This window comes from Fringilla coelebs (genome assembly GCF_963513975.1).
Source record: "Fringilla coelebs genome assembly, chromosome: 23".
Taxonomy (NCBI): Eukaryota; Metazoa; Chordata; class Aves; order Passeriformes; family Fringillidae; genus Fringilla; species Fringilla coelebs.
Genome location: NC_140049.1, coordinates 1136147 through 1151031, shown reverse-complemented (window position 1 = coordinate 1151031; position 14885 = coordinate 1136147). Strand labels below are relative to the sequence as shown.

The 14885-nt window shown below is 55.1% G+C and overlaps 1 protein-coding gene across 2 annotated transcripts; it reads right to left on the bottom strand.

Annotated features, from left to right (window-relative positions):
- Positions 1 to 212: 212 nt before the first annotated feature.
- CD34 (CD34 molecule) lies at positions 213 to 13051 on the bottom strand. Of its 2 annotated transcripts, none has more exons than XM_084220756.1 (8): positions 12831 to 13051; positions 7572 to 7697; positions 6455 to 6729; positions 6295 to 6375; positions 3774 to 3921; positions 3277 to 3323; positions 2406 to 2570; positions 213 to 1206 (listed from the first exon to the last, which is right to left on the bottom strand). In XM_084220756.1, exons 1-8 carry the CDS (start codon positions 12877 to 12879, stop codon positions 1015 to 1017), a joined length of 1083 nt encoding a protein of 360 aa, XP_084076882.1. In that variant the 5' UTR covers positions 12880 to 13051; the 3' UTR covers positions 213 to 1014. The 2 variants fall into 2 exon arrangements, with proteins under 2 accessions (XP_084076882.1, XP_084076883.1); XM_084220757.1 differs by lacking the exon at positions 213 to 1206 and adding an exon at positions 2104 to 2239.
- Positions 13052 to 14885: the final 1834 nt, after the last annotated feature.

Here is a 14885-nt window from a genome sequence, read left to right as displayed (position 1 = left end):
GGCTCCAGCAGAGCTTCCCTTGGGAGCAGGATGAGCACAGAGAGGGCTCAGACCTGCCCCTGTCCCTGTCCCTGCCCCTGTCCCTGTGCTCCCCACTGTGAAATCCTGAAATCCTGCTCTGCGTCCCCGTCCCTGCTGCTGTGCACAGACAGGAGCTCAGCCCTTTGCCCAGCTGGGCTTTTGCCTCCCTCTCATCCCTCTGGGGGCCCTTTGGCACCTCTCCTGCCCAAATTCCTGCCCCAGGTGCCAGAGGGAGAGTGCCCAGCCCCCGGCACCCCAGAGCCCCCCAGCCCCACCCAGTGTTCTCCATCTCACCCAAGGGATGAATTGCTGGCTCTGCCTGTCACAGCCCCCAGCCCCTGGCAGGAGGAGGCTGGGGAGGGATTTTCCCTCCAAAAAAACCTCCAGGACACAGTCCTGGGAGGATTCAAAGAGAAAGAAGTTGACATTTCAGCCTTCAATTCCACGTGGAAAGTTTTACACACAGCTTCAGCAAATTCTGCTGGAGTAGGAAATGGCAGAAGAGCCCTAAAGACAGGATGGGGTTAAATGCCTGATGGCCTCAGAGGAGGAAGAAATCCTGCACTTAAACATAAAGATGAGATTATAAACAACTCTGTTAACCAAAACTACCTGAAACCTGAGAGGTTTTTGTCACTGCGATCCCAATTTAACTGCTTTGGTCAGCCTAACATATTGCTACCAGAAATCTGGGCTGCCTGGAGCCAAACTCTGCCTCTGCCTGAAAGCCGGGGAGGGCAAAGGGCACCGGCGTTTGTCCTGCAGCTCTTCTGACAACAAAAGCAGAGAACAGCTGCAAAAAGTGTCCTGTGTGGTCAGCGGGAGGAGGAGGAGGAGGAGGAGAAGGAGCTGCTCTTGGGCAGCTCTGGCCCTCCGCGTGCTTTGGGCTGATTTCGGAGTCCTTCCCGGAGGCGATGGTGGCGGTACAGAAGGTCGGCGGTGCCCGGGCTGTGCGGGGATCTCCGGCGAGCCCCGGGGCTCCCTCCGGGGCTGTCACATCTCGCTGTCGGCCGGGCGGTGCTGCCGGCCCGAGCGGCCGTTCTGCGAGGACGCCTGGCCCGTGCCGTTCTCCTGGGTGCCCCCGTTCACGTTGGGCTTCTCCTGCAGCTGGGCTGGCTCCCGGGACGGCGACATCAGCATGGTGTTCCCCTGGCTGCCGTTCTCCGTGTCGTAGGGGTCTTCAGCCTGGGGACACAAGGGACAGAGTCAGGGAGGGGAAGGGATGCTGGCTTGGGGGCAGGGGCTGCCCACGGTGCCCAGGCAGGAGGGACAAACAGGCACAGGTCAGGGCACTGCTGGCAAGAAGGGGACAAGAGGGCCTGAACCAGCGTGGAGCAAGAAAACCACCCAGGAATGGCAGTGTTTGGAACTGCAGTTCTCCCTGCAGCACCTGCAAGAGAAGCTTTTTGTCAGGTTTTGTTGTTTTCTTCTAAACAGATTTTAGAGCTGACCTTGCCTTGGGACAGAACCTCTGCTGGCCAAGGATAAATCACCATGGAATGGAAAGGATGGAAATTGTCTCTTTTCCTTCCCTTCCCCTTCCTTTGAAGTGCAGAGCTGGCTGCCAGGCGTGGCAGAAGTGCAGCTCTGCAGGGCTGGGTGCTGCCATTGCTGCGAGGAGCAGGTGCCTCTGGAGCACCCAGGGCCTCAAGAGAATTCCCCAGATGTTGTGCAGCCCTGGAACTGGCAGCCCCAGGTGGCAATTCCCAGCTGGAATTCCCTCAGCAGCACCCAGCACCCTCCTGGCTGGACACGCCTCACCTGGAGCGGGGCTTGGCACTGCCAGGGGCTCCCGTGGCACACACTGCCAGCCCCAGGGACACCAGGCAGTGTCCCTGCCTCTGACACGGCATTTCCCAGCCGTGTGCTCTGGGGAAATCCCGAGGGCCTCCCAGGACACGGCTGCTCATGGCAGGGACGGGGAAATCGTGGCCCAGCCTCTCTTTACACAGGGCCACGTCCCCAAAAATCACTGGAGGGGAGGAGGAGTCCTCAGGGTCAGCCTGCCTGGGAAGGGGAGAATGGAAATAGGAAATTTCTGCCTCTTGCTTTCTTGATATGTTTTATTACCGTGGCTGGCGAGGAGAAATTGCCTTTATTACAGCAGGGGTACAGACAGGGGACTCACACAAGGAATGGGAATTAAAGGGCATCACTGTTAATGACAGACTGGTGAGGTTTCAGGGGCTCTGCGGGGGTCTTGCTGGATGAGCTCTTACTGCTGAGCAAAAAGAAGTGTCAGACCTGGCAGGATGTGCGGGAACGGGGCCGTGCCCCTGCCCGGGGGCACACAGGGGGTGGGTACAGAGCCACAGCGGTGGGGATGGCCCTGTGTGCCCCCCTGCCCCCCTCTAGCTGCGGCTCTGCCACCTGTAAGCACTGACCAGCCTCTGTCCCGCGGGGCTCCAGCTGCGCCGCCGCATCAGGAAGCAGCCGGCCAGCCCCAGCAGCGCCAGCAGCAGCCCCGATGTCACCAGGGCGATCAGCGTCCTCTGCGAAGAGTCCCGCCGGCTCCTCGGGCTCTCCTTTTTCAGGGATTCTATTCCAAACTGGGGAAAAAAAAAAAAGCCGAACACCAAAGAGAGCCGGAGTGGGACAAACAGGAAACGTTTGCATCTGCTGCTCAGGCTTCAAACAATGCTGCTCTCACCCCTGGGACGCTCTGCAGCCCCAGCCCTGCCCCAGCCCTGGCAGCCCTCGCAGGCTCCTTCCCAGCCTGGCTCTCCTGTGCCTCAGGGAATTTTGGCCTCTGGAGCACAGCCCGGGGTTGGGAGCCCCTGGCTGAGATCTCTCAGCTCTGCTGTTCGTGCCCTGGGACACACCTGGGGCTCAGCCCCGGCCTCAGGGAGGGCTGGGGGAGGAATTCATTCATCTCAGCCCGGTCCTTTGGGGAATCTGAGTGCCAGTTGCACCCTGAGAGTTACTGCTGGGTCTGACCTCTGCTGGGAAATCCCTGCAGCATTTCCAGAGCCACGGCACAGCTTGTGCTGCTTCTGCTGTGCTGCATCCCTGCTGGTCGGCTCCAACCACAGAACCCCAGGCTGGGGTGGACCTTAAAAATCATCCAGTGCCAGCCCTGCCATGGGCAGGGACACCTTCCCCTGCCCCAGGGTGCTCCCAGCCCTGTCCAGCCTGGCACTTAGGGACCTCTACACTCCTCTGGCACCTCCAGTCCCAGCTGAGCAGCTGCAGCTCTCATCCCTCCACCCTCCTGGCCAGGCACTTTTTGCAGCCAAATTTGCTGAAGGGATTTACCTTTTCCAAGTGAGACTTCTGGAGCGTGTTCAGAAGTTTGTCAGGATCTGTCAGGTTCAAAACAGGAGAGCACACCCCACACGTTACACACATTAAATGTGTTCATCACACACCTCACACACATTAAATATGTTCACCACACACCTTACACACATTAAATATGTTCATCACACGTTTTACACACATTAAATGTTCGTCTCACACGTTACACACATTAAATATGTTCTTCACACGTGTTACACACATTCAATGTTCATCACACACATCCCAGACATGAATCCCCCCCTCTGCAGCTCAGGGCACACCAAGGAGCCTGGCTGAGCACAGAGGAGCTGAGGATGCTCCTGGAGGCAGTTCCACAGCTCCGGGGTGCAGCAGGACCCCAGAAGGAGGAGCAGAATTGCAGAGGGGTTTCTCCTCCCAGGATCTGCCTCCCAGCCCTTCCCACTGCCCACACCATTGTCTGGGCATCCCCACCAAGGAATGCCCTCACTGACCTTTCTCTCCTTTGAGGATGAGGAGCAGACAGTCCCTGTCCAGGCTGGATGGAGTGAGTTTGATCTCACAGGGGGGCTCCACGCCGTGGGTGCTGTTTTCACACAGTGCTTGCCATAAATCCAATCCCTTCCTCTCCAGAAAGTGTTCCTGCCAAATTTTCAGAAGGAGCAGCCATTAATTCATGCAAACTGAGCAGCTCTCTGCCTCGGCCATGCTGGTGGAGGTGTTGTGCTTTCCCATTCGAATTTCGGTGGCTCCTCTGTGCCCTGCAGAGCTGGGCTGGGTATCAGACCCTCCCCTCCCACTCCAGCCCCAACACCTTGGAGGTGCAGGGGCTCACTTCTCATGTCTTAACTTAATGAGGATAAATGAAATGGAGATGTTATTAACAACTCCTGAAAATGGCGTTTGAGCAAAGCTAAATTTAGGCTCTGAATTGCATGGCAAGTCTCCCCAGTTTTTGGGCTGGAACAACTGAAGAGCTCTATTGTTTCAGAGTCCCAGGCAGGGGCTGGGAAAGGAGGGAAATAACAAAGAGGCATTGAGCCTTCCTGTTTAGGAAATGTCTTCAATGTTTTTGCTAGGTTGCTGATCAAAGGCTAGGTGAAAAACCACATTTCTCACATTTTAGAGCTGTGCTGACTCTGGGGGGGAGAGGAAGAGGAGTGAGGAGCTGCAGCCTTTGTGGGCCGGTTTCTGGATCAGACAGGATGGGCTCGGGGCTATTTTCAGCCACAGCCAGGCTCACAGACAGAGCCCAGCTTTGCCAAAGCCCAGCTCAGCCCCCCTCCCACCCCAGAGACAGGGACAGCTCCATGAGCCCACCCTGGGGCTGTGGGAGGGAGAGCCCCCTGCCCTGTCCTGGCTCTGAGCCCTCCTCCCTCTGCCCAGAGCTGCCCCAGGACCATCCCCAGGTCCCTCCATCCTCTGAAAGAGCAAAAATCCAGAAACTCCTCCACGGGAGAACAACAAACAAATCATTTTCAGCTGTTTCTATAGAGCTTGGCTCGGGGGCAGGAAGGCCAAGATGGAACAAGAGACCCAAGTGTGTATTTTCCTTTCTGTGCGGTGGAAAGAACTCATCGCAGTGTCAGAGTTTCCCTTTGCAATTAGTGCCAGCTGATTGCTCATTTGCCTCGGGAAAGGCCAGGGGGAGAGAGGGACACAGGTCCTGGCAGGACTGCTCTTCTCTGGCTCCCAGCTCCTGCCAGTGAGACACAAACTTTAAGGAATTTGGAGATTTTAAGAGGTGCTAAGATTTTAGTTAGAGGTAAGCTTTATTGGAGTTAATTAAAATAAATGGGTAGGTCTTGATGAAGTTAAGAGTTAGCAGTTAACTAATAATTGATTGCTTGTCAGCACAATGTTTGGTGAGCTGGGTTTATAATAAAGAATATAGGAATTGATAAATAGCTTTAGGAACAGAAGACAAATTCCTCTGTTCTGAACCCAACTGAAGCCAGGGAATGGGAGTTCTACCAAGGCTTCATTTGTCACATCTGCACTGGAAAGGTAGAAAGGTCAGAGCGAGGAAGACTTCATTTACTTCCTCCTTTTGGGACCCCTCCCCATGAAAGGGACCACAGACCCATTTCAAGGGACAAACTGCCCATGCTTAATGGCTTTTGAACTAATTACCATGTGGGGAATGGGATGTACCAGAGTTATGAATATGCATTTGTACTTTGGGTATTCAATACCTGTACAGATAAAAGGGCTCTGTGATCACCTGTAAATTGTGGTGTGTATTTGGGAGCCATCCCACAATGAACACACACTGTCTGACTCTAAACTGTCAGAGAGATTTTGGATATCGGTACCAGATCAATATCCCTCTTGGGAATGGGATGTACCAGAGTTATGAATGTGCATTTGCATTTTGGGCATTCCATACTTGTACAGATAAGAGGACTCTGTAATCACCTGTAAATTAATACTTGTATAGATGAAAGGGCTCTGTAATCACCTGTAAATTGCGGTGTGTATTTGGGAGTTATCCCACAATAAACACACACTTTCTAACTTTAAACTGTCAGAGAGTTTTTGTCCATCACAATTGGATATTGGTACTAGATCTATATCCATATTTTTTAATAAATCACCAGGAGCTGCCTGGTCCCACCCGGGGCTGCTGCAGGGAGGGTCGCAGAGAGCCTGGGACTCCCTCGGGAGCTCTTGGGGACACTGAGCAGCTCCTCGCAATGCCCTGTTTTCTTTCCTAGGGCACTTGGCAAGACAAAAAAAGGCACTTTTGTTTCCAACAAGGAAGAGGAAGAAGAAGAACAAAGGCAGCTTCCTGTTGGTCACGGTGGGAGATGCTTCAGAAGCCGAGCTGACCCCCGGGCCCAAAGGGAAAAGGAGAATTGGTGCAGCTGGGAGCTCGCATTTCCCCCGGAGCCCTTTGGGACCCTCCATTTGGGCTCCCCTGTACCAGCCCCTCCCGCACCCCCCAGGGGAACCGCTGGAGCCCCCCGCCCCAGAGAGCCCCCGGGGGCTGGGGGTGACCGCAGGGACACTCACGCAGGTGCTGGACTCGTTGAGCTGCAGGCAGACGGCCCCGGTGTCACCCTGGTCCCGGGCACTGTGGCAGCTGATGGCAGGCTGGAGGGCAGAGCGCGGGGGTGTCAGTGCCCTGCGGGTGCCAGCCCCCAGCCCACCTCCCCGGGCAGCCCCTCCTCACCTGGGGGCCGCTCCTGGCCGTGGGCAGGGCTGTGCTGGCGGCGGGGCCGGCAGGATGCTCCGAGGTGGCCGCGGAGCTGGGGGTGCCCGAGGTCGGTGCCCTGTCCTGGGGCTGGCTTGGGGGGCTCTGGCTCGTGGGGACCCCCGGGCTGCCCTGGGGCCCCAGGGAGGAGCCTGGCAGGGATGAGGAGGCAGGGCTGGGCTGGGGGCTCGTGCTCAGCTGGCCGAGGCGCTCTGAGGATGTCGAGGGGGGCACGGGGCTGGCTGTGGCTGCAGCTTGGAGGAAATGCAGAGAGAGGGGCTCAGGAGGAAGCTCGAGCCCTGTGAGCCCCGTGTGGCAGCACCCTGCCCTGCCAGAGCCAGCAGCAGCACCGGGAGCCGTCGGCTCTCCAGGGAATGCTCTGGTTCTGCTGCCCAATGACACACACCCCCAGCTGGGGGACAGCGGCTCATTTCCAGGCCACCACAGCAAAGGTGACACCAGCCACCCCCCCTGCATCACCCCCAGCTCCTCCCTGGCCCCGAGGCTACCAGGGGAGGCTCGGATCCCAAAGAGCACCAGGGAAAGGCTCCCTGCATCCTCCCATCCCTTCAGAGCCCCCAGAGCCTGAGCTCCCATCACAAACCCCACACTGGTTTGGGCTGAAGGGACCTCCAAGGCCACCCAGAGCCACCCCAGCCATGGCAGGGGCACCTTTCCCTGCCCCAGGTGCTCCCAGCCCGGCCTTGGGCACTGCCAGGGATCCAGGGGCAGCCTCAGCTGCTCTGGGCACCCATGCCAGGGCCCCCCACCCTCCCAGGGAACAATTCCTGCCCCATATCTGATTTAAACCTCCCTCCTCCAGCTTGAAGCCATCCCCCCTCATCCTCTCCTCCCAAAGGGACTCCTACAGGTGGCTCTCAAACATCACTGAGCTCTTTGTTCTGCCCAGGATGGGGCTGAGCTGCCTGCCTGGGGTGTCCCCAGGTGGGATTTTCTGGGAATTAAACCTTGTGGCCATACTCAGCCTCTTTTATTGAGAGCACAAACCATGCCTTAAGCAGCCTGTGCACTCCAGAAATCTGATTTTGAGCACGGAAGCTCCGAGGAATGACGGAGGGAAGGAAGGCAGAGTTACCAGAGGTCGGGTTGGTGCCGCTGTCCCCCGTGGCTGTGGTGGCAGCGCTGGCAGTGCTGGCTGTCCCTCTGCTGCTGTCCCCCCCTGCCAGGCTGGGGGTGCCCGTGGTGGTCCCAGCAGTGCAGCCTGGGGAAAGAGGAGCTCTCAGGGGCTGCTGAGCCCCTGGGGGAAAGCAGGAAAGGTTCAGCTGCTCTCCCAAATTCACTTTTTCTTGCCCCAAACTGGCAGGAAGCCTTGGGGCACGGCTGGGAGAGGGGTGGGGGTGAAAATTTTCATCTGGGGGAGCAGCAGAGCCGGGTGCAGCCCTTGCAGAGGCTCCAGGGCTCTCAGAGGAGGAGCTGTCACCCCAGCCCAGCCCCAGCTCTCTGGTGGATGCACAAAGCTCTGCACAAAGCTGGATTTCAGAGCAGTTTGGGTTTATAATCCTGGGAGGAGAGAATCAAGCCTTGGAAGAGATCACTTGTGTGCCTCAGGATAGATAAGTTGGATTTACAGTTGCAGGCACAATCTCAAAGTAAATAGAAACATTCCCACTGGCTTGGGATCAGCCCTGACTCATGAGCAAAAACATCTTTGGAGGTAAAGCAGAAGGTTTGGAGAGTGGTTTGCTGTTCTAACCTAAAGTTTATATATTGCTTCCTGCTGCCTTACAGAGATGACACTTCCAGCTTTTCCTTCTGAAATGAGCTGTGTGAGTCAATGAAAATGCATTTCTCCCCATTCCTCAGCCTCTCTCTCCTGAAGATCTATTCCCACTTCAGCAAACAGCTCCAGTCTCTACCCCAGGGCTCTTGGTGTTTAAGATTCTTATCCAGGCACCAAAGAGAAAATCATACAGAATGTGTTGTTTCATTTGTAGCTCTGCCCAGGGGAGTCCCAGCTCCAAGAAAAGTTACTTCATCCTCCCAAACCACCCTGAGAGCTGGGGCAGCTCAGGCAGGTGCTGAGCAGGATCTGCTGCCAGGGAACAGCACTGGGCACTGGGCACAGCCTGGCAGGAGCTGCTCTTGGCTGGGTCAGCTCTGCAGAGCCTGGAGGGGTTGGGAAGAGCAAAGCCCGAGGGCACCGGGGTTGGATTTGGCTGTGGGTGGCAGGGGCAGAGCTGCTGGTCCTGCTGGGGGAGGCTGGGGAAATGTGGGGCTCAGACTGGTCCTGTGGGGCTGCCCACAGTGGTGCTGTGATCCTGATCCATGCCATCCATCCCATCTTATCCATCCTGATCCATGCCATCCATCCCTTCCTATCCATCCTATCCATCCTGATCTATCCCAGCTCACCCCATCCTATCCATCTTATCCATCCTGATCTATCCCAGCTCACCCCATCCTATCCATCCTATCTGTCCTGTCCATTCCATTCTATCCATCCTATCCATCCCATGCTGTTCCATACTGATCCATCCCATCCCATCCCATCCCATCCCTCCCACCCCCCCTGGGCTGCAGCTGCTCGGGGGCCCTGCTGAGGCTCAGTGCAGGTGTCTGGAGCTGCAGTTTGGGTTCTGGCACAGCTTCCAGCTCAGGGGGAGAAGTTCCTCCTTCTCCAAGGCAGCTCAGTTCCAGCTGGTTAAGTCACCGAGTTTTCCTGCTGACTTTTAGCAGATGAAAAGCAGGAGGCAGGAGTGGTGCCCAGAGCGAGGAGCAGCCCAGAGGCAGAGCCAGGCTTTAGGCAGAGCCAGGCTTTAGGCACAGCTCTGTTAGGCACAGCAGGAAATCTCACATGACGCAGCCCTGCCGTGACCTCCCCGAGTGCCAGAGCCACCCAAGCACCTCTGAGCTCCTCCAGATGTTTGCAGAGCGCCCCAGGCTCTCCCCAGCAAAGCCTTTTCAGCACTGGGTATGGGACTGGAGGCCTGGATGCTGCTCAGTGTGATTTGGGAGAGGAGCTGTCACTTTGGATTCCTTTTTCTTGCCTTTCTTGGAGCGTGTGCAGGAGCTTTTCCACAAAACATGGATGAAGGTTTTTATGAAATCTTTGGGGTCATGAGATAAATAATGATCCAGATGTGGGCTGGATAATCCACGTGGTGCTCAGCTAAAGAGGGTTATTTATTGCACCATACATTTTTAATGGCTTTATTAAACTTTGTCAGTTTGTTAGGATTGAGGGTTTAGAGTTTAAGCCAAGCTATTTATTAACCTGGGAGAAATCTTCACCTGGCAATGCAAGCACGTGCAGGAGCAAAACCATGCAGAGATGGGAAAGAAAATTGCACTTCCCAGCACCCATTGTGTTCACCCACCTAGGGTTTAAAAAGTCAATGATTTTTTAAAGATATTTTAATAATGGGGCTTAGGAAGGATCTTAGATTGAATAAAGAAAAGGCAACAATATAAATGTTAAACTTGCTCCAAGACTCATCCCTGAGCACTCAGCCAGGGCCACAAAAAAAAAAGCTCTGCAGTGGCAAAGGTTCAGGAAAGAGGAGGGAATTTTCCATCACTGGATCCCAATCCTGCACCCACAGCAAATGGAAGTGAGGGAGCTGAATCCCCCTGGGAATGTCTGGGCAGGGCCTGCCCCTCCTGAGCTGATCCTGCCTCAGATCTCCTGGCTCACCTCTGGCAAACCTTCTGCTCAGCCTTTGGCTCCTTGGGCACCTGGCACACGAGCCCTAGGCCAGGGGAGCTCCTCAGCTCTGCCTTGTAACAGAGTTCATTGGAATAAACAGAGTTTGTTCCCCAGCTCTGGGATGGGCTGCCATGGGCTGGCACAAGGGCACTGCTGGTCCAGGGCTGCAGAGGAGGGTGAGGAGCCATGGGATGAAGAACAGGAGGGTAAAAAGACCACAGGAGGCAGGAGAGGAGGGTATGGAACTGTGGGATGCAGGAGGGGAGCTCTGGAGCTCTGGGATGCAGGAGAGGAGGGTGTATGGATTGTGGGATGCAGGAGGGGAGCTCTGGAGCTTTGGGATGCAGGAGGGGAGGGTAAATGGACTGTGGGATGCAGGAGGGGAGCTCTGGAGCTCTGGGATGCAGGAGGGGAGGGTAAATGGACTGTGGGATGCAGGAGGGGAGCTCTGGAGCTCTGGGATGCAGGAGGAGAAGGTAAATGGACTGTGGGATGCAGGAGGGGAGCTCTGGGCCGGGATGCAGAGCCCTGGGGCCGGAGCCAGCCCCGGCTCCCCCGGCAGCCCCTCCAAGGACTCCAGCCGGCATTACTCATGCCTTTCCAGCTCCACAGCTCTCAGCCATGTGGCAGGAATTCAAGCGGGTGGAGCCCTCTTCCCTCTGGAAATATCTGATAAAAATCCCTTCCCTCCCCCTTTTCCTTGGCCCAGACAGGATGTGGGTGTGGGGCCGGGGCCGGGGGGCTGGGGGAGCCCCCCGAGCTGCCCCACCAAAGCCCAGCTGCTGCTCCCAGGCTTTCCTTGGGGCTGGGGCCTCTTGGGCAGCCCAGCACCTTCCCAGGGTTGAGATTTCTCCTGGCTGGAGCAGCAGCCTCTCAAGGATGTTAAACTCGAGCAGCTGGAAGTTTTAAAGTCTCTTTTTCCTTTCCTGATGTTCAGAACTTTCATAAGTGTTGCAAAAGGAGTGGAGGAAAGAAAGAACGTGCGAAAATGGCAAGAAAAGAGATTCTTTCTAAAAATCAAGGTTGGCAGAGATGAATGAAAAACATATAAAGAAGAAAGATGAGAGGTTAAGTGAAAGAATAAAGTGTTTTTATTAGGTACAAACACAATCCAGCCTCCCAGTTCCATGCTCACTCTGAGACGAGCACAGGACAGCTCTCCATGAGCTTTGTCCATCCCCAGCTTTCCAACACAAGCTGCTCACAGCATCCTCCCAGGGGCTTGGGAGGGTCAGGGAACTGCAGCCCACTCTGCAGAGCAGGGGTGGCTGCAAGCCCCTCCTTGGAACCTGGCAGGAACCCCCGAGAACCAGGCAGAAGGAGCAGTTCCAGGGATTTGGGGCTGGCTTTCCCAGGGATTTGCTCCCTGGGGTTGGGCCAGGCTGGATCCTGGATGCTGGCTCTGGATCCCAGAGCCCAAACTCCATGCTCTGTCCCAGGGTGTCCCAGGGGATTTTCCCTGTGGAACACGGAGCAGCCCGGTGCTCCCACCCTGGGCAGCGCTGCCAGGAGCGGCTCCAGCCCCAGCCCACAGAGCTGGGATTTCCAGGGCAGTTGCACAACTGGAGACTCTGGTGGATCCTCTGCGACTCCCCACGGAGCTGAGGAACCGGCAGAGCCCCAGGGATGATTTTTCCCAGCAGCTACACCGAGGAGAAGCCAACCTCCTCCATTCCAGGCAGGAATATCCTGCAGGAATGATGGGCAGGGGCTGTGCAGGCACATTTTGCACAAAGCATTAAAGCCCCTGCTGCCCACTGGCTTTGTCCTTCCAAAATCCAAGCTTTTGATCACTTTTCCATCACTTTTGTTTAGTACAAGGAACTCGAGGTTTGGAGCTGGAGGTTTGAAGCTCAAGGCTCGCCTCACACCTTTGTCTCACACCCTCGCTCGGTTCAGCCCAACCACACAGCCCTGAATGTCGTTTTTCTGAAATAAAATTGGGGTTTTTTTCAATTCCTTTCACATTAACACAGACTGGAGGGTCAGCCAGCGGCTCAGGTGAGCAATTTACCTGGGCAGCCAGGGGAACATGAAAGGAGCTCTGTGAAACAGGAGAACAAAACCCAGTGAATTCCTGCAATAGATCTCCACGCTCCCATTCGTGTGAGTAAGAAAAAATCACATTTGAGGAGACACCCGCAGGCTCCTGGCTCCTGTCCCAGCACACCAGGCAACACACACAGCGCTGTTCACTTTTTTAGTCCTTTCTTATTACCTCATGGCTGTTGGGTTTGGGACAAAAATGATAATATTTCCCTAAAATATAACCCTTTAAAAAGTAGCACCTAGAGAAAATCTCAGCGCTGCTATTCATTGCTTCACATGATGAATATTTGAAGAGCTGCAATAGGAGATTTTAATATTTATGGAGGCTCATTTGATTTTCAGCAAATGTTTAGTTCCAACCACAAAACAAAAGCGTGGCTCATTCACACCAGCGCAGGCTGAGAGACAGCTTGAACTGCGGCTGCACTCTGCCTGTGTGCAGGGACAACTCCTCGTGTCACCCAGCACTTTGTGGGGGTTTCATCCCCTTTCCCGTCCCTTTCAGAGCAGCAGGGAGGTTTCAGGGTGGGACTGAATCCCAAACTCCTGCAGAAGCATCTTCCCCCCGGCTGCTGCTCCCGGGAGCTGCCCCACGCGCTGTCCCTGCTGCCACCCGGCCTTGGGGACACCGGTACTCACCAGCCAGCTCCAGCAGGCTGAAGATGCAGAGGAGCTGCCTCCACTTCATGGCTGGGGGAATTCCCAAAGCCTTTCCCTGCTCCGGGGCAGCCGCCGGGGATGCAGCCCGGGCTGCTCAGTCCCGCAGCAGCTCTGAGCTCATGCAGCTTGGTTGGAGTTCAAGCCTTTGAGATCACTCGCTGCTGGGGTGGGTTTCTCTTCAGGGGTTGTGCTTGTGCTTCAGGAGGGCGAGGTGGAGTTTCTGGGCTTTGATTTCCCAGTTTTATAGAGTTCGTGGCAACCTCACTATCACTTAGGTAATTTTCTCCTCCCCGCTTTCCTGCCAGCAGCTTCAAAACAAACAAAAGATCAGCCCTCTCCCCAGCAAAGGATCCCAAAGGCTGGCTGGGATTAACTCTTTCCTGAGAGCTGCTGCTTTCCTGTCCAAGGAGGGCAGGGACACAGCCTGCTGCAGCTGGATGCAGGGACTGCAGCCCAGCCTGCAGCTGAGCTCCCCCGGAGCAGAGCAGGCACAGCCCGAGCAGAGCAGGGCTGGGGGCAAACCCAGCTCCAGCCCAGAGAGACCCAAGAGTGGTCCTGGCACTGAGGAAAACAGGGGAATGCTGAAAATGGGCTCCAGAATCAGGAATTGTCTCAGCAAACGAAGCAGGGAGCTCAAGGATGTGAAATCATCGCTGACCCGAGGAGAAGTGACTCCATCAGCTGCACTGAGCCAGCTCCAGTCAAACAGGGAGCACAAAGCAGACGGGTCAGAGGAGGTCTGGGGCAGGGAGAAGCCCACAGGCAGGAGCTCTGGCACTGAAGCTGCAGCAGGAGCAGGATGGGAGGGCAGGAACCTCCCCGAGCTCCTCGGGGACGCTTTGGGGAGCCCTGGGAGCAGCACAGAGCTCTGGCTGCAGCTTCATCTCCCAGGTGGGAAACCTGGCTCTGGTTCTGCACTGCAGACACACGTGGGAGCAGCTCAGGGAGGGCAGGGTGAGGGATGCTGTGTGTCCTCACAGGGCTGTCCGTCTCTGGAACGTTCCAGGCCAGGCTGGGTGGCATTGGGAGCAACCTGGGCTAGGGGAAGGTGGAATGAGAGGATCCCTTCCAACCCAAACCAGTCTGGGAGTCAAATCATGGCCTTTGGGTATAAAAAAATAAGAGATGAACCCTTGGGAAACTCGACTGCAGTTCAGCATTAATTCCATCTTTTCTTTTATAGCTGGATGATGAGGTGACTAAAGGAGTCATTGGGAACAGGAAATTGAAAAATGAGGTGGACAGGAAAGAAAGCTGTGGAAAGAAGGATGAGGGAGCTCTTACTCAATGTTTTATCTTTTCCTGGATGCTCCTGCAACACTTCTACAGTCACAGAATCACAGAAGCTGCTCTGGGTTTTAAGAGACCCAAAAACTCATTGCAAACCCCTGCCCTGGGCAGGAACGGCCATTGTTTGGCTACAGCCAGAAAAGGATTAAAAAACACAAAAAAAGAACAGGATGGTGTTACCTACAAAGAAATCCTCAAATGGTATTTCCACATTTATTGTAGGACGAAATTCCAGTAGCTTTTGCTTTTAGCATAGTACAGGAGCTGGATGAGATGATGTTTAAATGTCCTTTCCAACTCAAAGCCTTCTCTGGTTCTGTGGCAGGAAAATGTTTCTTGGAAGGAAACATCTGTGGCTCAGCAAAGGGCTCCAACATCCATATAAAGATCTCTGTTAAGTTCAGTAATCTGTTCCTGACTGACAGAGACACACAGCTCTGTGAAAGGCCAAAATATCCAGGTAAAATGGGGTCTAAAAGCTGAGTGTGGGCACAGCCCTGCTGACTCCAGCAGCTCCCACCAAGAATTTTCCCTTTTTTCCCCATTTTCCTCCCTCAAAGACACACACACACACACATTGGGAAGTGCCTGACTCAGTGTGTAACCAGGTTTTACATTGCATGTCAGCCCAGAAAATGAATTCAGAGATGAAATGTGAAAGGCAGAGTGAGACAAGAGTCTTATTTAAATAACAGATATGTTTTTGTCTGTGAAAGTGAGAATTTGGGTTGAATAACATGACTG

Bases quoted from the DNA above. Each gene is read 5' to 3' on its own strand.
- CD34 (XM_084220756.1), bottom strand. From the start codon at position 12,879: ATGAAGTGGAGGCAGCTCCTCTGCATCTTCAGCCTGCTGGAGCTGGCT. The intron at 7,698-12,830 runs GTGAGTACCGGT...CTCTTTCCCCAG, and splicing joins CAGCCTGCTGGAGCTGGCTG to GCTGCACTGCTGGGACCACC. The intron at 6,376-6,454 runs GTGAGGAGGGGC...TCTGCCCTCCAG, and splicing joins CGGCCAGGAGCGGCCCCCAG to CCTGCCATCAGCTGCCACAG.